General features: G+C 53.2%; 1 protein-coding gene across 2 annotated transcripts in view; it reads right to left on the reverse strand.

The window, feature by feature from the left end:
• The window catches only part of Mgat5b (alpha-1,6-mannosylglycoprotein 6-beta-N-acetylglucosaminyltransferase B), a 66,710-nt gene that overhangs the window by 14,572 nt on the left and 29,284 nt on the right, over positions 1 to 22,854 (reverse strand). Inside the window, exons 9-12 of one of the 2 annotated variants that reach the window (XM_052195802.1) lie at positions 8,438 to 8,569; positions 6,860 to 6,993; positions 1,686 to 1,816; positions 924 to 950 (exon numbers count right to left, since the gene is read on the reverse strand). In XM_052195802.1, coding sequence (XP_052051762.1) covers positions 924 to 950; positions 1,686 to 1,816; positions 6,860 to 6,993; positions 8,438 to 8,569 — 424 coding nt within the window. The remainder of the gene's footprint in view (positions 1 to 923; positions 951 to 1,685; positions 1,817 to 6,859; positions 6,994 to 8,437; positions 8,570 to 22,854) is intronic. The other variant, XM_052195803.1, reaches the window with a different exon arrangement.

The following is a 22,854-nucleotide window of genomic DNA, read 5'->3' on the forward strand; positions in this document are numbered from 1 at the left end:
CTGATAGCACACTAGCCCGATAGCACGCCATCCTCCACCCCGGGGAGGAGACACCTGTGAGGACTCAGCAGCGCTTGGAGTTACAGCACAAAGGCCAGACTCTGCTATTACGTCAGTGTGCCAGACCAGACATTGCCCAGTGTGCGCTTCTCTGTCCTCAGCAGGAACCCAGACCTGAGGCGGCCCCAGTGGCTTGCAATAAGGCCACACCTTGGTGTCCCTTGAAACTGGGTAGAACTGTGAGCTAAGACACAGCCGCTGAGCTAAACAGGAAAAAGACCGCCTTGGTCACCCTCCTCCCTCCTCCCTGAGGTGTGTCTCTGAGAACCAGATGTCTGTGGCCAGCCCGAGCCTGTGGCAGACTATAAGCACCATGTTACCAAGAGATCATGCACCTTGGCCTCGCCACTTCCTGAGACCGTGAACATCTTGTCTGGTTACTGTAATCCTGTGACATCTGATCGAATCCTACCAAATACAGCACGAGGATTTTCAAATAGGACAACCATGTCACAAGCTCGACTCAGGACTCTGGTTGTGTGCCTGGGATGACCCTGAACGTGTCATCCTCTGGAACCTACCTCCTGAATTCTGAGATCACTGTTCCAGTCACACTGCTTATGGGTACTAGGGCCTGAACCCTGGGCTTTGTGCACTGAGCCACACTCCCCAGCCCACCCCTGCCTTAGTACCATCCACCTGTGCCTGTCTTCTGTCCCGCCCACCCTCACCCTGTCTGTGGTCCTACCCAGGAACTCTCGCAGGGAGGGAGGGACCCAGGGAAGACTGCTCCGTGGACCCTGCTGTCCCGTGCCCTCCCCTCCTCCCCCGGTACCTCCACGGAGCTAGTGCTAGAGTCAAGGACACATCGTCAGGGAGACCCCACAGGGCAGCCACTGCTGCAGTAAGGCAAAGGCACGCACATGGAGGCTTCCGGTCCGTACCTGGAGCTGCCTCGTCACCACGGAGCATAGGGAACAGAAAGAGCAGGTTAGTGACCAGAGGCAGGCACCACCCTCAGAAATTTCCCAGGATGGTTACCAGAAATTCACCCGGAAGGTGGCGACCTTATTTCTAAGCCCCACCCCTGCCTCTCATCCCACCAAGTTCCACTCTAGCTAGCCTAAGCCTACCTGTGGGGTTTATGACATTCATTAGTTCCTAGAGGTAGGGCTGGAGGGTTTCCTGAGAGTCCTCCACAGAGCAGCCATCCAGGCCGCTGGGAACAGTGCAGGGGTTGAAGGGGACAGTCCCCATCTTGTTAGTGCTACTTGGAGCCCTTTGCAATAATACGGTGTATGCCCTAGGCTTCGGTGCAGCAGTGCAGTGTGGGCCCTGCTCCCGTGCCTGCAGCTTCAGGTGTGGACTGCAGAGACATGGGCTTGGCCGCAGCCTTCACGGTTATGGATGTGATCAGCACCGGAACCAGGTGCGGGAGGCGTGCCCAGCACTGGCGTGAATTTGATCTGTGTGGCCGTGGCCTACACTTGGGTGCTGGTGACAATGCTGTCCGTGGACACTGCTCGTGGCAGAATGGTTGTGGGCTGCCCTTGTGCAGGCACGGCATGTACAGTGACTACCTCTGGCACTGGGCACTGGCGTGGGTGTGGCCCACACTGGCGAGCGCTGTGGGTACGGCCTGCGTTGGAGCCAGTGTGTCTGGCAGGGGGCTTGCCAGGGCTCACCTTCCAGATACTCGCCTCCTTGCCGTACACCACCGCCATGTTGCCGGCCTTGCCGTCTTTGATGAGCTGCTTCTCCGTCTCATTGAGCTCCTCGGACACGAAGCCCATGAAGGAGTTGTCTGGGGTGTGAGCTACAGCCCAGCCGCAGAGGGGGAAGAAGGGGTGGTCAAGCGTCTGTCCAAGCAGAAGCCCGGCCCCTTGACATGCCTCTCCCAGGAGTCTCAACTGAGCATGTGGGGAGAGCACCCACAGGTGGGCTAGCCTGGACTAGAGGGAGCCACAGAGCTCGGAGCTGGGAGCCTCCAGGACCACTCTGCTTCCCCGTGTGTCTCCAGATGGCTTGACTCTGGGTGTGCCAGCTGGGCTCCCTTCTCTGCTCAGTCTCTTCTCAAGAGCGCCAGCTCCATCCTGGCGCCTGCAGAGGGGTCTCCTCCCCCTAGCTCAGTCCCTCCAGGCCCCTCATACACCCCTCCCCCCATACTGAGAGCTCTTTCCAAAGCTCTCTTGGCAGACTCTGCTCTAGAACAATCCTTTCTGACTTGGGTCCCATCAGGACCCCAGACCTGCCCAAGACCCCATAAGCAAAGTTCCCCCTCTCTCTGTCCCCAGCTCGCCTGAGTGGCCCCAGTCAGGGAGCCGGCATGCTCACACCTGCTAACCTGCACAGCTGCTGCACCTCCGTGCTCCCTTTTTTGAGAGATAAAAAATCCCACATGGCCCCACCCCCATCATCTGCTCCCGGGAGCCTCTCTGGGGTCCACCAGCCTTTCCTACTACCCCACCCCCACCCCCACCCCCACGTCCGGCTGATTCTCACTTTCGAGACTCAAGATAAAGATCTCCTGATTCTCTTCCTGAACCAGTCCAGGCAGGGCAGGGTCGACTTCCTCTCTGTCCCTTAGGGACAAAATGAGTCTTATCTCCTTTTAATAATTTATTTATTTATTTTTTGCTTAGATTTTCAGAAAAGCATCATTATTGCATTCTCGTTAAAAGATTACCCAATATACATGATTTGCCTGAAAGATTATATAATCAAAATGGGGGTTCTCTCCTTATTCGATTAATGCTTCTTAAAATTTAACCTTTTTTAAAGTTTTTTTTTTTTAAGTTAGTAAACGAGATTTCTCATCCTGCAACAGCCGGGACATGGCGTGGAACACAGCCACCACCCCCTAGGGTCAGATGTGCAGATGTGGCTAAACCTGCGCACGGGAGAACTAGTGTCCTGTCTACTCTTGTTCTCCTGCCTTGGCCGGAAGAGCTCAGGCAGCAGCCAGGGGAGGTGCTGGGACCTGGAATCAAAGGTCTCCAGAGCCCACGGCCTTCCTGGGTGGGTGGAACCCTGGTGAGTGCTTGCGAGAAGCAAGCAAGGCATCCTCAGGCTCCCAGGACACCCCACATTCCTTTCACCCCATTTCCCACCCCAGATGCTTGTGATCCACACCTTGGCCTCTCCCAGAAGGGAGGGGGAGCTCCCTCAGGGGAGCTAATCAAACACAGTGTGGTCTCCCCACCCCATCCCTGAAGGGCACATGGGGAGTCTCATGAGACATTCTGGTCCACATCTGGTATACCTAGGCTGGTTTCAACCCCCACCCCTCCACCCCACCCCAATGTAACTGAAGGGAACTCCAATATTCTGATTTCTCTGCCTCCACTGGGATTATAGCTGGATATATAACTGCTGGGATTATAGGTGTGTACTGACATGCCCTGATAGTGCTGCTTGAAACCAGGGTCTTGTATGTGCTAGGTAAGCAAGCAGTCAGCCAACTGTGTCCATGCCCCAGTATCTCCCTTCACAATGCCTGGGAATGCTCATGGCCCTAGGCTAGCTGCAGAACAGACCCAAACTTCCTTCCTGCTCTTGGCTTCAGGGGGTGAGGCAGAGCCCTGCTCCCAGGCCCAGAGCTCTCGGTGTAGATACTCAGGACAGAGGACAGTTCTACTGTTTCCCAGGTAGTTCTCAACTTTAGAAGCATCTCCACTGTGCAGAGGCAGCCAGGGCCTCTGGATGGATGGATGGATGGATGGATGGATGGATGGATGGATGGGTGGATGGATGGATGGATGGTGGATGGATGGGTGGATGGATGGATGGATGGATGGTGGATGGATGATGGATGATGGATGGATGGGTGGATAGATGGATGGTGGATGGATGGATGGATGATGGATGATGGATGGATGGGTGATGGATGGATGGTGGATGGATGGATGGATGGGTGGATGGATGGATGGTGGATGGATGGGTGGATGGATGGATGGTGGATGGATGGATGGATGATGGATGGATGGTGGATGGATGGGTGGATGGATGGATGGATGGTGGATGGATGGGTGGATAGATGGATGGTGGATGGATGGATGGATGATGGATGGATGGATGGATGGGTGGATGGATGGATGGTGGATGGATGGGTGGATGGATGGATGGTGGATGGATGGGTGGATGGATGGATGGATGGTGGATGGATGGGTGGATGGATGGACGGTGGATGGATGGATGGATGATGGATGGATGGGTGGATGGATGGATGGTGGATGGATGATGGATGGATGGAAGGATGGGTGGATGTATGGATGGATGATGGATGGATGGATGATGGATGGATGATGGTGGATAGATGGGCGGATGGATGGATGGTAGATGGATGGGTGGATGGATGGATGGATGGTGGGTGATGGATGGATGGGTTGATGGTAGATGGATGGTGGATGGATGGGTGAATGGGTGGAGAGATGAACGGATAGATGGATGCATGCCTGCCTGGCTGCCTCCCTCCTGCCACCTCCAGCTGGGCTGGCTGCCTTCTCTTCCCGTGGCTTCCCTCTCCTCGGCAGCTGAGGACACAGCAGGCCTGCCTTGCTCTCCACCAGAAGGGACAGATTTAGAATGTAATTAGCTGAATCAGTCAGTGCAAATGGACAAGGGAGGGCAGTGACCAATTAAAATAACAGGACAATTAGACAAAGGGCTCAGGGCAGGTGAAGGTTAGACCAGGACAGGGAAAGAGAACCAGCCTGGGATATCTAAGACCCTGTCTCAAAACATTAAAAAGAACGGAGTCATTATAAGGTGAGGAAGCACACTGTTTCAGAGATGAGGGAAGAACGGAAGCAACGGGAAAAAGAGAAGAAACATTTGATTAGGGTTCAGGAGGATGAGTAGGAGTTTTCCAAATCTCTAATTTCATATTCAATAAGGCCTACCCTGGGACAAGTCTTTTCTCATGGAGATTTTTGAAATATATTTTATAGTATTAATTAATTAACTCTGTGTGTGTGTGTGTGTGTGTATGCACGCATGCACTCTATGGGTATGTGTGGAGATCAGTTTGTGGGAGTTGGTTCTTTCCTTCCATGCTGTGGGTCCCAGGGATCGAACTCAGGTGATTAGGCTTAGTAGCAAGCCCCTTTACTTGCTGATTCATATTGATAGCCCTTGTTAGAAAGCCCTTCTTTCTTTGAGATGGTTTTTCTGTGTAGCCTTGGCTGTCCTGGAACTAACTCTGTAGACCAGGATGGCCTTGAACTCACAGAGTTCCACCTGCCTCTGCCTGTCGAGTGCTTATTGGGTTCTTGCAGAAGTCTCTTAGCCCATCTTCTGTGTCCCCCACTGACCTCCACCCCTTTTCCACCCATAGTCAGCAAATACACTCCACCTGCAAAGTTTCTTCTTGAGCCAAACACAGTGGCACATACCCGGTCCCCAGACCTCTCTTACCACATCCGAACTTCCTTTCTAAGTGGATCATTACCCAAGACTCAAATTCTACAGCTTCTGTTTCTCTACACCTGTTCCTCCCCACCCCCATCGGTCCCCTCCCGTCCCCTTGATATCTTTCCCCTCCTGACTTCATCCCTGCGACACATTGTACCAGAACTATGCTCCCTTCTGGGCCTCACAGAACTTCCAAACGGGCTCCCCAGCCAAGAGTGATTTCCGCAGAGCTGTGTGTCCCTAGACAGATCTCGATAACTCTCTGAACCTCGGTATCCTCATCAGGACTCTGTGGGCTGCAGAAATTGTCCCACCCCTCTGGGAGCTAATGAAGCCATCACTCAGTGACTCCCGTGTCTCATATGCAGCCCGAACCTAAGCTGCTGACAGAAATGTGGAGTCTGACGCCTTGAATACAGATCATATCCTCCGCCAGTCTCCGGGAACTGTGCGGAGCCACTCTGCTCTTAATTTAGACACAATCCTAACAAGGTGGCTTATCTGGCTTTCTGGGCTAGAGCCACTGAAGTACCACAAATCAGATGCTTACGATGCTACTCTGCTCACAGCTGAGGGTGGGTGAGATGGCTCAGGGTGGAAGGGGAGCCTGCCACCAAGCCTGACAACCCGTGACAGAAGGAAAGGAATGGCTCCTGCAAGTCGTCCCCTGACTCCCCACACTTGCTGTGGCCCATGCACGCTTCACTGCCAGCCGCCATGATGCGCACAAATGAGTAAAGACAATAAAAGATATTTTCAGCAATATCAGATAGACCCTTAAGCAAGAACTGCACAGGACTGAAATCCCAGCCCTTGGGAGGCTGAGGCGGGAGTTCAAAGCCAGACTGGGGCACATATTGAGAGCCTTCTCAAAGTTTTTAAAGTGGGGCAGGCTGGGGATATGGCTAGCTTGATATGCACAAGGCCCCAGCTGTGACCCTCAGCACTAGAAATAAAAAAAAATAATAATAACAACAACAAAACACAAAGAAACAAGCTACAAATGGCTGACACTCTGCCCCCGGGGAGTTCCCGTCCTTCAGGCTCATCCCATCTTAGTCAGGAGCACCTGACTAAGCTCCCATGTTTCCAGAACCTTCAGGCTCATCCATCTGCTTAGCTATCCTCCTTTTGTGTAGAAAGGCCCAGGTTTCTTTGCCCCACCCCTTCCGGTTTCTCTGGCTCATCCCGGAAGCTTCTGGAAGGACACTGGGCCCCTGCTTTGAGTCATGTGCTTCTGAGAGCTCCCAGCCGTGGTCCTTACCAGCCCTGGACACAGCTTCTAGAATCTCTGTGACGCCTGCTTCGCTCTACGCAAGGGGACGGTGGTAGGTGCTTGTTAAAGCCGTTCCCTGGCCTGGGAGAAAGGAGCCCCGCCCCTGCACACATGGGGAGCCCCACCCCTGCACACACCGCGGCACCCTCTTTCTCTGCCAGTAACACTCACGGAACATGGTCATGAACTGCTTGGGGTTGAGGTTCCAGTAGCCCCAGTTGGTGCGGTAGCCGTGCAGCGTGGCGTACTCCTCATGGTTGTACGCCGGCTCCGTCCCAAAGGTGTCGATGACGCGGATTCTGCACCTGTCCTCCCCAAGAGTGAACCGGGACTGAGGTCATACCTTTCTGCCTGTCCCTGGAATAGGGGTGCCCCTGTGGCTAGGTCAGGGGGGTACAGCCTTCACCTAGGCACCGCCTCATTGGTACTTCACCCCTCTGTGCCAGCTTCCACAACGGAATAGCGCGGCCCCTGGTGGGTAGAAGCCCAGCCATCACCTCCACTGGAGAGAGGCTAGGAAGAGAGGTGGTGCCCGAAGGGAGTGGTGTCCGAAGGGGGTGGTGCCCGAAAGGGGTGGGGTCTGAAGGGGGTGGTGTCCGAAGGAGGTGCGGTCCCTTCATTGTCCACAGTCATTTGTAAGCTGGGCTTTGTTGGGAAGAACAGACTGTCTCAAGCCTCCTCTACAAGGCAGGGCGGGGGGGGGGTGGTTCCCCTCATAAGGCTCAAAAGAAGTTCCAGCCCCTGGCTTCCCTCCTCCACTGTTATACGCCTCCCCCCGCCCCCACACCTTGTAGTCTAAACCCCAGAACTCCTATAGGATCAGCTAACCTAGGGCCAGGTCACTCTGAGAAGGAGGCTCCAGAAAACCCTACCCGCCCATCCTCCTACCCGCCCATCCTACCTACCCGCCCATCCTACCCTAAGCGCTCCTGACGAAAGGCGCTGACACTTAGACACACACACCCACACAAAGCTGCCAGGACCCAGCATTCTTCTGAGTGACCCAGAATTTTGCAGAGTGCTGAGGTCGGCAGGATTCCCGATTCCCGCCGAGAGGGGGAGGGGCGGGCAAGATGGAAATGTGCAGACAGCGCACATTAATAACAAAAGCAATAACAGCATCACCTCCCTCTAATAAAATCACACCGTTGATGGCTTTAGGGCATAGGGACGAACAGTGGGGCTCTTGGAGCTCAACGACCCAGTGCCGCTGGCTGCAGCACACCTGCCTTAGATCCCGGGGCCACCAGGAAAGGGCATGGGCTGACACTTCCCACTCCAGGTTCTTCCCCACCCTCCTCACCCCCGGGAGGCCTTGGACGGGTCATCTAGGTCACCGCCCATCCTGCCAGGTTTCAGCCCCCATCCGGCAGGGGCATGGATGTGATTTGTTTGGGGTGGGAGTGGCTTGAAGAAGGAGAAGAAGGCTGAGACAGGAAGAGGAGGGCCATGCAGTGTCCACCCGGGGCTAGCTGACAGGAGGGAAGGCATGGAGGAGGAGCTGTGGTTCCAATAATCCCTGGGTCTGGGTCTATCCTGGGCTAGCCAGCAGGAGGGAAGGCATCGGGGAGGAGCTGTGGTCACAATAGCCCCTGGGTTTGGGTCTATCCTGGGCTAGCTGGCAGGAGGGAAGGCATGGGGAGGAGCTGTGGTCATAATAGCCCCTGGGTTTGGGTCTATCCTGGGCTAGCTGGCAGGAGGGAAGGCATGGGGAGGAGCTGTGGTCCCAGCAGTCCCTGGGCCTCTCACCGGTACTTCTTGAAGGACAGTCCCATGTGCTGTTTCATCTGCTGTAGGCCATGATAGTCCGTGTAGATGAGGTCAAAAGGCAGAGGTACGGTGAGTGGGCAGTTCCCCCGGCCTGGCGGCACCCCTAAGTTACTGAGAGAAGAGCCCATCAGAGTCTGAGCCCCAAGAAACCCACCTTCCCAGCCAGCCCTGCACCCACCCAGTTCCCACAGCCCAGGGCGGAAAGCAAGGGGAGACTGCCGGAGGGGGGGGTGAGAGCCCACTCCCAGAGATGAGTCTAACGGGACGGCCCTATGCAGCTGTACGGACGTCACTGCATGTGGACATCCACCTAGGGGCAGGGCACCTGGCCTGGTTCACATGCCAGGAGGAGGGGACTCTAATTCCTGCAAGCCTGAGTCTGCTCAGGGAGCAAGACTGGCTTTCACAGTGCCGTGAATGTGAGCCAAAGCCCTCCGAGTCCCTTCAGGGTCCACTCAGTGCCAGGGATTCCAAATGTCATAGCTGACCCAGCTGTTGCAGGCCTCTGGGGAGCCCCTCCCTGCTCCAGCCAGCCGCAGCACTGAGGCCTCTGGGATCAGGGGCCTGCCTGTGCCTGGCACTTCACAAATACGAAGGTTGTTTTTTTTGTTTTTTTAATTTTTTCTTTTTTCTGGGACAGCTGCCTCCAGTGACCCGGAAGCTATGGCTGGGTCAGGAAGGCGTGGAGATCCTCTACTGTCTGGCAGGAGACTGACTGTCAGTCATCACGGGAGCCTGAAGGACACGGCCATGGCCTTGTGGCTTCCTCCAGAACAACCATCTGGTCGGGGCTCTCCCTGGAGAAGGTTCTGAGCCTTGGCACAGCTGCCACAGCTGCCGACTCCAGCACTGTTAAGCACCCAACTCTCCGTCTGTAAAACCATCACCTCCCACTAGGCCCCTGAGGAACTGACTGGGAAGCCCCTGGCTTCTCCTCTTCATACTTTAGAGCGGGCCTTCTAAAGGCCAATGGTCCACTCCACCTTCTCTTTATACCAGGCCAGAGAAGAAAGCTCAGGACCAACATAACATGGAGGATAGCAATGACCCCCTCACGTCCCTCCCTTTAATACACATTTTGTAGGCTACCACGGGGTGCCAGGCCCTATGCCCCAGGAGACCTGTGGTCCTTGGATTATGAGTGGCCTGGGGGAACAGGGCATAGGAGCAGACAGAGCAGGCACCAGGCCCAGCTGTTGGAAGCTGATTAGATTTTGACATTAAGGAGCCCATGTCCAAACAGGCCTAGAATGCAGAGTCCTTGTCTTCCGACACTCTCAGCTTCTAGGGGTGCAAGGTGGCCTTTGAACGGGCTGGGTGTCCCCCCCTTCTGCCTCAGGCCTTTGGCGGCTTGCACAAACAGGACAAAACCTCCTTTGGGTGTACCTCAGATGCAAGAGTGCTGGAAGAGGCCCCACGGCTTCCTGGGAGCCCACACCACAAGCAACCTTGGGCCAGGGAGGTGATGGGTTCTGACCAGGACAGGCTCATTAAAGACACAAGGACCATGACTGATCCACTGCCTGGTTGTGTCTCGGACTCTCTGAAATAATTCAAGCCAGGTGGAAAAGTACCAGCCCAGAATGCACTGGACTGTTTGTGCATACTCAGCACGTCCCTGGCCCAGGCTGGGGGAGGGGCCGGTGCACACTGTGTTCTGGACAGACATACACTATGGCCTCTTTTCAGTGATATAGTTACACCTGCGCACAAGACTGCAAAGAAAAGATGCCAGGATTGGGGCTGCGGATGGATACAGTAGCATCGCTGTGGGTCTGTCCCTACAGAGCATGATGACAGGAAGGGCGGGGCCAGCAACCTGCCTTTCTGTGCTGTCTCCCAACCATGTGCCCCCAATTCCAGAAACTGCAGAGCCAGGGAAGCAAGACCCTAATGACCTCATTCCTTATACACAAAACCTTTAATCTGATCACACAGCCTCTGCCCTGTGCCTTCTGCTTTCTGGGGGCCATTTTTCCACGACCCCCAGGTGTCATGGAACTCAGGTTTCTTTTTCTTTTTCTTTTTCTTTTTTTGGATTTGGTTTTTTCGAGACAGGGTTTCTCTGTGTAGCCCTGGCTGTCCTGGAACTCACTCTGTAGACTAGGCTGGCCTTGAACTTGGAGATCCACCTGCCTCTGCCTCCCAGAGTGCTGGGATTACAGGCGTGTACCACCACTGCCCGGTAAGGAACTCAGGTTTCTAAGGCAAGGATGCCTCCTGGGCCAGCCAGTGATGGAGAACAGGCAGAGAGCACCCTAAAGCAGTTCCCAGCCAGAGAGTTCATGAAATATTCGGTGGTGTTTTTCAGTGTTAAATCCCTGCTCTGTAGGGCATCTCTGCTGGGTCCTTCTCTGCACCCCCAAACTCCTATACTAAGGTTAACAGCCCCATAGGAGCCTCGTTGCTACTGAGCTCCACAGCAAGCCGGGGAGAAGAAGGCATGTGCTGGTCCTCCTCTTGGTCTCACCCAGCTGAGAACCACAGAAGGGACCCAGGGACCCTTGCTCTGGCCCTCTCCTGGCAGACCGGAGGAAGTGGGGAGCTGCTGCTTCTCCTGATGGGAATCTGGCTCTGGCAAAATGAAGATAGTTCTAAAGTATAAATCATGGGGGGAGGGGGTGTGGGTTCCGAAACCTATACCTACGAAGTGACATGTCTCCTCACATCTTTCTGGTTGCCCCTAGGCAACGTGTGTCCCCCTGTCCCCAGATTTCCTTGGTTTTGGTTTGGTTTGGTTGAGACAGGGCCTCAGTACCTAGGTAGCCTTGGCTGGCCTGCAGCTCTGACCAGACTAGCCTTGAATTCCGAGAGACCCACCTGCCTCTGCTCTCCCAGTGCTGAGTGTAAGATATATGATACCACACCCGGCCTCCAGGGTTAGTCTCCATTGTTACCCCGACCGGATGTAGAGCCCCCGTGGAAACACATCTCTGAAGCATCAGGTTGGTTGGCCGGTTGGTTGTTGTTTTGTTTTTGCTTTTTGAGATAGGGTTTCTCTGTGTAGCCCTGGCTATCCTGAGACTTGCTCTGTGGACCGGCTGGCCTTGAACTCACTGAGATCTGCCTGCCTCCTGGTGCTGGGACTAAAGGTGTGTGGCACCACTGCTTGGCTGCCAAGCATCACTTCTTATGTGGGTGCTGGGATTCGAACTCAGGTCCTCATGCTTGTTCTGTTTAAACTTAAACTAATGCACTGCCCCCGCCCCCGCACTCTAAACAGCATTCAATAAGGTTTGCCCATTTCTCTAGAAAGGCAATAGTTATCACTGCACATTTTTATACATATCATTAGATCTCCAAACAGAAGGTGCTCAGAGTCCTTGGGGTCAGAAGGCCCCTCAACTCTGTCCATTGTTTTAGTCACAGTGACAACTTTGGAACCAAAACTCCAGCTGCCTCTCTCTTTCCTGTCATCTGTACTGGAAGACTTACCTAATGGCTACCCCAATCACCTTGCCTGAACTATGGGCTCCTGGAGAGCGGGCCAGCTTTGAGATTTCAGGACTGAGTTCAGGATCTTGCCCAATAATGTCATCAGGAAGAGGACTCTCTCCAGACAGAAATAAAGAGGCATTGGATGCAATGATCCTGAGAGGGTGGGCGTAGGTGTGGGAGCTTCATCCTGCAGAACATTCTAGTTTAGCCCAGAGGGAAGGCAGCATCTAATGGAGCGTCTGCAGGCAACTGGACACCAGGGCCCTGTGTGCAGTTGGAGAAGCACTGCAGAAGGACGGGGAGAAGGAGCCAAGCTGCCCCCCTTGAGTCTTTCCTGGCTGAGACACTGGAGCCACCCTGCTCAAGGGACCAGGTTTTCACCTTCCGCTGATTCCCTGACGGGAGGCAGGCGGAGCGTCATTGCTCCCAAAGGCACCCGAGTACCAGGGAGCAGAAAGGTCAGAGCCCAGGGGGTCTGTAGGTTTATGGCCTATAATTCAAGTGCACCTTTATGGGCCATCTTACACTAAATGGTTGGCTGCAGCTGCCTCTTGAATTGGAAAAAGCATCAGCCTGACAGTCTCCAGCCTGAGGTGGATCCCGGAGCTGCACAGTCCCAGCCAGAACACTCCGCGGCCGCCTCTGCATCACTAGGACCAGTTCTTGTTCCTCAGACCCTGAGGCACAGAATAAGAGCTCGGAGCTTCCCAAGGAAAGGTTGCCCCATTGAAAGGATGCAGGCCAAACCTGGTGGCCAGAGAGATGCTCCCTGGACCACTTACTTGGGTGGAATCTAAACACACAGGAGGCTGACTCAGGATGGGCAAGGTGGTAGAAAACTGACTTACACACACTCGAGTGTGCATGCACACACACACACACACACACAAGGTGGGGGATGGATAGTGTGGTAGCCCAAGGACACGGACACTCACGCAAGTCACCTGAGTCCTCCACCTCTGTGCTCCACACAAATCAACCCACACAGAAAAGCCAGGGTCCCGACTGCAGAGGTGGTGAAGCAGGAGGAACAGAGTTCATTCCCTAGCACCTATGTAAAATGCTGGAGGTGGCAGTGCACCTGCATAATCTCAGTGCTGGGCTCTCTAGCCAGATGGCCTGGCCTAACCAGTTAACTCCAGATCCCAGGGAGAGATGTTCGTTAACAAAGTCCCAGCTTGGAGATGGGTCTGTGGAAAATCACTTGCTGAGCAAACATCAATACCTGAATTTGTGATCCTAGCGTCCATCTAAAAGCACGGTGTGAGCCTGGCGGTGGTGGCACATACTTTTGATTCCAGCACTTGGGAGGCAGAGGCAGGTGGATTTCTGAGTTCAAGTCCAGCCTGGTCTACAGATTGAGTTCTAGGACAGCCAAGGCTACATTTTTCAGAAATCCTGTCTCAAAAAAAGTGCACACACACACACACACACACACACATACACACATGTACACACACACACATACACACACACTTGCTTGGCCTGGCGCCTAGAAAGATGGCCCAGTGGTTAAGAGCACTTGTCGCTCTTTCAGAGGACGTGTGTTCAGTTCCCAGCACCCACGAGGTGACTAGTAGGTGGTTCTAGGAGATAGAAATGCTTTCTTCTATAGGTACCAGGCATCCACACAGGGCACAGACATACACACAAAACACTCATAAATATAAAATGGATATTGCAGAGAAATTGAACACGGTAGCAGAGGTCGTTAACTCCAGCTCTTGAGAGTAGCAACAGGAGGATTCAGGGAGCACTGGGTGAACTGACAGACAACCTGGAGGGGGCTAGAGAGACGGCTCCACGATTAAGAGCGCTGACTGCCTTTGCAGAGGACCTAAGTTTGGCTCCCGGCACCCACTCTGGGTGCCTCCCAACGGCCTATGACTCCAGCTCCAGGGGGTCATGCCTTTGGCCTCTTTGGACTTGAGCACCTGAACTCACATTCACATACCCACACACAGAGGCACATACACATACAAACAACCAAAGTCAATAAAAATGAATCTGTTTAAAGAATAAAGTAGCTTAATAGAGTAGACACTCAATGCCATACTCTGGCCCCTGCATATGTACACGTGGGCCAGCATGCACACACACATGCACGCAGGTATATCACACACATACACATATACACACATGCATGCAGGTGCACACACACATACACACATGCATGTGCACACACATAGCTAGACTTTTGGGGAAAGGAGAAACAGATCTATAGGATAGTAGGGACAGTCTTAATTTTGCAAGATCTAAAATGACCAAGCACAGCAGCCCCATACTAAACTGAATGTACTTAAAGCCACTAGACTGTACCCTGTAAAATGGTTAAGACGACACATTTCATGTGATGTGCATTTTACAACAATTAAAACAGCCATCCCTCCATATGTCCAGATCCCAGCATTCTGCCTCCCAGAGGCACCGGGGTCCCATCTTGCCTGGGAGCCCCAGCTGGTCACAGATGGCAGAGAGCAAGAATCAGCCCCCTCGCTTTATTAGAAGACCAGAATAGGGTGGGGCAGGTAGGAAGCACTCTGCTGGGCTCTGCTATAGAGAAAACCTCTGTGGACAGGAGCTGCCAGGCAGCCTTGTGCAGGACCCTGCACTCCCCTGCTGTCTGCCCCGCCTCCGTGACGCCTTGCACAGATGCATCTCCACAGCTAAAACTCCTCCACTTTATTTTTTGCTGTGCCTTTTGGTCCACGGCTAGAAATAATCTCCAGATACTGCTCACATTTGGGGAGAACTATTTCCCCCTCTCTGTATGTTTGTCTGTTTATCTGCCTCTGTGTGTCTGTCTCTCTTTCTCTCTGTATGTGTGTCTAAGTTTGTCTGTCTCTGTCTCTGTGTGTGTCTTTGTCTGTCTGTCTCCCTCTTTGTGCGTGTATGTTTGTCTCTGTGTGTGTCTATGTCTGTCTGTCTGTCTGCCTCTGTGTGTGTGTGTGTGTGTGTGTGTGTGTGTGTGTGTAGCAGGGACTTAATTAAAGAGATCTCCTACAAAGTGCTCATATACCTTTGGCTCCAGAGCTAAAGGGCACCCAGGAATCCTGGGTTTCCCCAGATGTGTAGCACTGCTGGGACTACGTGACCAGTCAGGCTGGAATGTGCTGCCTCTCCTGGGGTCTGCCCATTTCCTTAGCATCGCTGGCATTGCCCTTCCCCCATCCCATGACCCCTCACTACCCCCAGGTCATTGTCCCCATCCTAGAATGTCAGGTAGTGTAATGGAGGAACCCAGAGACCTAACTGAGCATCTGCGGAACTGTTTAGGACGCAGGGAGATTGCTAACAGGGAATTACAGTCTCCTGCCAGCATGGCTGCCCATCCTTTGTCCAATATTGGGCTTTCGATGTCATCCTAGAGAGCTTGTCCTCGGTTCCCACCTCCTGGAAAGGTAGGTGTCCTCGGATACCTCCACCCCAGCATGCTCAGGTGCTCTTAAAAGGTCCTGACCTGAAGCCAAGGAGAACAATCAGGTCTCCACAGGAGTGGCTCAGAGGAAATAAAGCACAGAAATAGGGTTCGGAGATATCCACAGTGGCCACAGACCAAGGGTCCATAAAGGGAAACTGAGGAAGCGAGCTCTCTCGGTGCTGGGCAGACAAAGCAGGTTGGTTGTCTAAGGCTAACATCATCTTTCCCAATGTTCTTTGCTAGTAAGCAAGCCCAAGGCTAAGAATAGGACCGTGGCTCTCCCAGGAGAGCCCGGGAAGCCGTACACTCACCCCTCCAGCTACTGAACCACTGTTGTGAAGACTCTAGGAGTGGCAGGTTTATATAACCCGGCTGTGCTAATGCTAGGCACGATCCCAGCCTCTCTCACCCACACCATATTGCCAGAACCAGGACAGACTCGGTGGCAGACCTGCAGCCCTCAGCGGTCATCATCCCTAAGGGTGACCCATTTCAGTTCCTGATGCCCAGGCTGGCCCCTCAGAACCCTCTCTCAGGCAGAGCCTAGCATTGGGATGTTTTCTTTTTAATTGGGTGAGCATTCCGTCCCAGGGGCTCTTTCTCGCCAGAGCAGCTCCACAAAGCCTCATTAAGGACCAGTCTGTTTGGAGGTCTTGGGAGACACACAGAGGGAAGGGCTTTGCTTCCAAGCCCAAAGAAAGATTCCACAGGAGGCCAGCCACTGGGCTCTGCATCCCAGTGAAGAGTTGGGGACAGCACAGCCCAACTCCAAGGGATCTGATCCTACCGCCCATACGCTGAGTTATGGGCGTACTAGGGGTTAGCCCAGCTATCCAGTACTTCCCCAAGTCCAACCAGGCCAGCCCTGTCCCTTCTGAGAGGCTGAGGAGACAGACCTGGGCATTTTCTGTGAGTGGTACACGCCTGTTTTCAATCCCCACCCTCCCACCCACCCTAACAGAAGTTCTCCTTTCCTGCATGTGGCGGGGCCAGCAAAGCATGGGTCTCTGTGTGAGAGGCTCTCCACCCCACCCACAGCTCCGAACATCAGGAACCGGGAGGAGGACTTCGCAAGGCTGCTTCAGTCCTGCACTTGGAAAGTGACAAAGAGACAAAGAGACAAAGGGACCAGATCGACCAGATTCACTGCCTGGGGAAAGGCCAAATGGCCCTGGCTAGTGACTCAGTATCCAATTGTTGGGCAGGTGACACGATGAGGGGGAGGGAGGTGATGTCCCACCAGGGTCCCCAGGCAGGAAGAACGGGTGGGGCTAGCCAGGGATGGGGGAGAGACTAACAGGCAAAGGGAGCCTAAGCAAGTGAGGAGGGAGGGGAGAGCTGGAGCGTGACAAGGTCAATCAGTGTCAACCACAGACAGCCACACCCTCTTGGGGCGGGGCACTGTGCAGAGAAATGAAATCAAGTACAAGCAGGCTCCTCCCTTCCTTTTCCTGCTCTTAAGTACTTATATATTAGGAAATATTCAAAGCACTCAGAAAACTATTAAAAAACTTGTAATAGGATGAGTTTCTGAACACTGCACCTCCACTACCCAGCCTGGCTACAACAACAACAACAACAACAACAACACACACACACACACATGCTTATATGCCAGCAGATGTGTACATGTGGAGGCCAGAGGAGGATGTCAGGTGTCATGCTCTATCACTCTGCCTTATTCCCTTGGGACAAGGGTCTCTCAGTGACCATGGAGTGAGCCTGGTGGCCTTAAGTCCTTCTGCCTCTATTGTCCATAGCACTGGGAGTATGGTTGTGCCTGGCTTTTTTACATGGGCGCCATCTGGTGAGACAGCAAATGTGCTAACTTTGGTTTCTTTTCCTTTTTTACCAAGTCACTAATGCCAATGTTGGGGACCCAGCTAACTCTCATTACATCTCAGTGTAATGTGGGGGTGTGTGGGGTCACATTAAGACCCCAATTCCAAGTGCCACTCACATGACTGTGGTGAGAAAGTCTCTTACACATAAATTCTGAGGACACCCTCCATCTTGGTCCCGTTTCTGTTTCTGTGATAAAATACCCTACCCTGACAAAAACAACTTAAGGGAGAAAGGGCTTAGTAGGCTTGCAATCCCAGGTTTACAGTCTATTGCTGTGGGGAAGTCAAGGTAGGAACTTGAAGCCGTCAATCATCACATCCACGGTCAAGAGCAGAGGGCAATGAATCCATTCATGCGTACACTCACCTTGCTTTCTGCAATCTTAGACCCTGTGGGAGCCCTAGCCTAAGGAACGGTGCCACCTGCAGTGGGCATAGTCAAGATCATCTCCCACATCTGGGTCCACAGGCTAACCTACTTTTTTTTTTTTAAGACAGGGTTTTTCTGTGTAGCCCTGGCTGTCCTGGAACTCACTCTGTAGACCAGGCTGGCCTCGAACTCAGAAATCTGCCTGCCTCTGCCTCCCAAGTGCTGGGATTAAAGGAATGTGCCACCATCGCCCGCCCGGCCAGGCTAACCTACTCTTAATGATTCCTCATTGTGACTCCTTTCCCTGGTGATTCAAGATTGTGTCAAGATGACAAACCACAACACCCCTCAGAGAATGGCAGTAGCTCCACCCAGTTACTGTTGTCAACTGCCCAGCTCTGGTTCTATCTCCTGAGAAACAGCTGGGCCATGTCCTGTTGACTGAGAACAGTCCAAGACAGTCATAGCCAGATCTGCACAGGTTCAAAGCCCAGAACCTGTCTCAGTTGGTACTATGGCTTAATAGGAAGTGTCCTCCACAGACTCTGGTCTGAAGCTTGCTCCTTCGCTGGTGGTGCCATTTTGGGAGGTGGTAGAATGATTAGGAGGCAGAGCTTGGCTGGGAGAAGCAGGTCACTGGCAGTGTGCCGTGAAGGGTGTCTTGTTCCCTCCTTTCCTGCCATTACTTTATCCACGTGTGTGTGTTTTCACACGTGTGGAAGCTGGAAGTTGGTATCAGGTATCTTCCTTCATTACCTTCCACTTTATATTTTATTTTATTTTATTTTATGTCTGTTTTTCTGTGTGGCTCTGGCTGGCCTCAAACTCAGAGATCTGCCTGCCTCTGCCTCCTGAGTGCTGGAATTAAAGGCATTTGCCTCAGTGCCTGGCATCCTCTCCAGAAGCTGGAGCTCGTCACCACAGCTGGCCTTGCTAGCTGGCCAGCCTGTCCCAGGGATGGAGTCTCCACCTCATGAGCAGCAGGATCACAGACAGGCTCCCTGACTCGGGCTCTGCGGATCCAATTCTGGTCCTCACTCTTACGCTGCGCTAAGTACTCTACCCACTGAGCCATCTCCCCAACCCCTTCCTGTCTTGCTCTCTGCTCCTCAGGAGTCTTGATGTGAGCAGCCTTGGCCATAGGCTCCCATTACCACAATGTTCTGCCTCACCTCACGCCCCAGCCTTGGCTATGCACTGCCACAGTGTTCTGCCTTACCTCACGCTCAGATCAATGGGCCCAGAGGAGCTTGGACAGGATCCTTGTACAGCATGAGCTAAAAATAAATCATCGCTCCTTTTAAAGTGTTACTCTGGAGCATTTGTCACGGGAAAGAGAAGCCTGCCTACCTGCCACAGCTGGCCAAGCCAAGCGCACAAGGCAAATAAGATGTAGTTCCCTCTTCTGATATTCCCAGGGTGGGGGCAGGGGAGATCCTTGAGCCAGCGTCCCTGGGTTGGAGTCTGATTCCCTGCCTGACTGCACACTGACAGCCGCAGAGTTCTCCTTCCTCAGCTTCCTTGTTGAAACGTGCCCCTCTCGGGCTTCCATCATTCACCAGTTAAGTCAACTAATTTTCTACTAAACCCAATTTCACTCATGGATGGAGGAAGAGCCCATCGTTTTTCCTCGTGTCATGTACTATTAATGCTTGAAATTATGCAAATAAAATTGGCGAGCACTGCCCATTCTCGGCAGGCAGAGAGAGGGCGAGGCTTCCCTCTCCAACGCCCACTGTGGAGACAGGCCTCCAAGAGGACGGCTCGGGATTCTCCAGGGGACAGGGACCCTGGCTTTACATCCCCTTCCCCATGCCCGCACTGCAGGAGCGAGGCGTGGGTGTCTGACACCACCTCACTGCACGCTTCTCACGGGCCAGCCATCTCGCACACTGCCTCCGTCATCTAGAAATGTCTTGATGCACAAGAGCCAAATGCGGATTCTGCACACTGCCCCAGACATCCCTCCAGTGAGCCGGTTAATTAAAACTCCAAAACACGAGGAACAGAGAAAACCTGGCTCACCCATCCAGACTTCTTGTTAGTCAGCGGATGGACCAGACACCTGGCAGGAACATCTGTGAATGAGCTACAACCAGTGTACAAGCCGTGTCTTTGTCCCGGTGCCTGCTCACACAGGGTCTGGATGTAGTCAAGGGCGCTTTCAGAATGCAGTGGCCCTCAACTGCCCATGCCCTGCTGCTGCTGCAGGGCTAACAGGTGACCATGCCTCCAGTCCTATCCTCCCGTGGCGTCTGTCCAGGCCTCTCCAGGCTATACCGTTACAGGTTGCCGTTCCCCACCCCCCACAAGGTTCTCACTTTGCATCCTGACTGCCTCCCTCCCCCACCAGTTTCTCAGCATGTGTTTTTATTTGGAAACAGTGTCTTTACAACTTTACAATGAGGACAAAATGAAGTCCGAGCTGATAGCCCAGTGATTAAGAGCGCTGGCCGTTCTCACAGAGAACCCATGTTTAATTCCCAGCATTCATATGGAAGTTCACACCCATCTGTAACTCCAGTTCTGGAGGAATCTCTGGCCTCCGAAAGCACCAGGCACACATGTGGTGCACAGATATATGTGCAGGCAGAATACCCATAAACATAAAAAAGTTGTTTTTTTTTAAACTTTTTTTTTAAGATTTATTTATTGTTATATGTAAGTATACTGTTGCTATCTTCAGACAGCAGAGGCCCAGAAGAGGGCGTCAGATCTCATTACAGATGGTTGTGAGCCACCATGTGGTTGCTGAGATTTGAACTCAGGACCTCTGGAAGAGCAGTCAGTGCTCTTAACCGCTGAGCCATCTCTCCAGCCCGTTTTTTTTTTTTTTTTTTTAAAAGAAACTTGGGTCAGTCACCTCCGTCATGTGACTATGACACGTTTCTCAATTTTATTTTATGAGCCTGGGTCAGTCCTAGTCCCGTTTCTGTTACGATAAAATATCCTGACAAAAGGCAGCTGAGGGAGAAAGGGTTGATTTGCCTGCCTGCCATTCCAGCTATAGTCCATCCTTGTGGGGAGGTCGAGGCAGAAGCTTACGGCACATAAACAAGAGTAGAGAGAGTGAGTGCTCTTTGTGTTCCGCCAGCCCGCCCTATTCCCCAACAGTCCAGGTCTCCCGGCCTAGGGGACAGTGCTGCCCACAGTGGGCTGGGTCTTCTCATGCGTATCAAAGTAATCAAGACAACCTCCTCCCAAAGGCCTGTCAAGCTTTTCTGAGACAAGTCCTCATGGAAATTCTAGCTTTTATCGCATTGACAATTGTAACCAACCATCACAGGGTCTGTTACTCTGTAGCTAAAGCTGGCCTCAAACTCAGAGAGCAACTCTCCCGTTTCAGTTCAGGCTCCTGAGTGCTGGGGTTACAGATGTGACCACCATATCCAGCTAGGACCGAGTCCCTGTGATGGGTGAAGTTTGGATGCTGACACACAGGCAGGGAAGAGACCAAGCAGAGGGAGCTGGGGATAAGGCTGATGTGTACACGCACCAAGGCGAGGACACCCTATAATGGACCTTACCCTGACGGCTCAGGAGGACTCAGCCTGTAACTGCAGATCTCAGACTTCTGGCCTCCAGAACTATGAGGAAGAGCCTCTTGTTTAAGCCACCTAGCCATGTTGCCACAGCACATCCCAACTGTCCTTCTCCATGAAAGGCCTGCGTTTCTATAGTGCCAGAGGGATAGGGTGTGTACTTAAGACCTCAGCTCAGCATCCACCCGCTTTTTACAGCTATCAATCTTATAATTCCAGTGAGGGGAAAAGGGTCTTTATATCCAACAAAGTATGAGACCACAAGACCACAACACACACACACACAGAGTCCAGGTCCACCAGCCTAGGGATGACACCACTCACAGTGGGCTTGGCCCCTCCCACAACAAATACTACTCTTGGTAATTAATTCCTCAGTGGAGGTTCCCTCTTCTCAGAGTACTACAGGTTGTATCAAGTTGACAAAATTAGCCAGCTCAGCAGGCACCTCCTTGTCCAAATCTCCCACTCTAGGCCTCGCCCCTCTCTCGGCCTTGCAGCCAAGGGGATCCTGAGCTCTTCCAGTCATGAGTGGACCTCAGGAAGAGCCCTCACACTCCTTCAAATCCGCCGAGGCTAAGCTACATTCCAGGCCCCAGCCCTTCCTCTGGCCCTGTCCGAGGCACACCGAGGACAGCCCTTGGGCACAAGCCAGGCAAAGCCAGCCCCATTCTATGGTTTCCCAGCCTCAAAACCCCAAGGCTGCACTTGGTGGGGCCGCTGAGAAAGGTCACAGCTCTGAGCTTTGTGACGTCTTGACCTGAACATCCATGAGCATGACTGAGATTCACTCAGCCAGGGTGACAAGAGTGGGGTCCTTGTGCTGGTGTGCAGAGCGAGCAGGTGTCTGCTGCAGCAGGGGCTAGGATCCTCACCCCAGCACAAACCCTGCATGGCTGGTGCTGTTAATCTTGGAGTTGGGCTGCCCCTGGGAAGGAGGGTTTGTTCTGTTTTGACTGTTAGTTGTTTCCAGTTGTATCTGGCAACAGGTTTTCAAAGCATCTCCCTGAGGAGACCTCAGGAGGGGTTGGATTGTTTACACCCAGTCTGTTCAGTCAAAGCAAGACAGTTCACACTTACATCCCTCAGGGGACCAAGGCCAGGGCTTTCAGGTCCAACCATGCCTACCAAACTTTTTGAGCTTTAATTCTGAGAAAACTCAGTGAGGCGCCTCCTGGGACTGAAATTCACAGAAGCTGGTCAGGAATTGAAGCCTGGGAGAAAGAAAGGACTGAGTCTCTGGTGAGGTGCCAGGAGGGAACATGTGTGTATGTGTTGAACATGCATACTCATACGAGTAAGCAAGCATTAGTATACAACGTGTGCACATGAGAGCAGAGGCTATATGGACACATGTGCACATGTATGTGAGTTAGGTGTGAGAGTAGTCATACCCATGTAAGTCTTTATGCAGTGCTACATATGAGCATGCCCAAGAATAGTGTGCACTGCAGGCAGAGGGTACTGGAGGGCCCGTGCAGGGCAGGCAGAGGGTACTGGAGGGCCTGTGCAGGGCAGGCAGAGGGTACTGGAGGGCCCGTGCAGGGCAGGCAGAGGGTACTGGAGGGTCCGGTGCAGGGCAGGCAGAGGGTACTGGAGGGCACGGTGCAGGGCAGGCAGAGGGTACTGGTAGTCACGGTGCAGGGCAGGCAGAGGGTACTGGTAGTCACGGTGCAGGGCAGGTGGATCTCAGCACTGAGGTGGCCCATGCCACTGGGCACACAGCACTGCCTACAAGATGCCTTAGTAAGGGATGTGGTCTGCCTCCCTGCGTCCAGGAG

Source organism: Apodemus sylvaticus, chromosome 10 (genome assembly GCF_947179515.1).
Source record: "Apodemus sylvaticus chromosome 10, mApoSyl1.1, whole genome shotgun sequence".
Taxonomy (NCBI): domain Eukaryota; kingdom Metazoa; phylum Chordata; class Mammalia; order Rodentia; family Muridae; genus Apodemus; species Apodemus sylvaticus.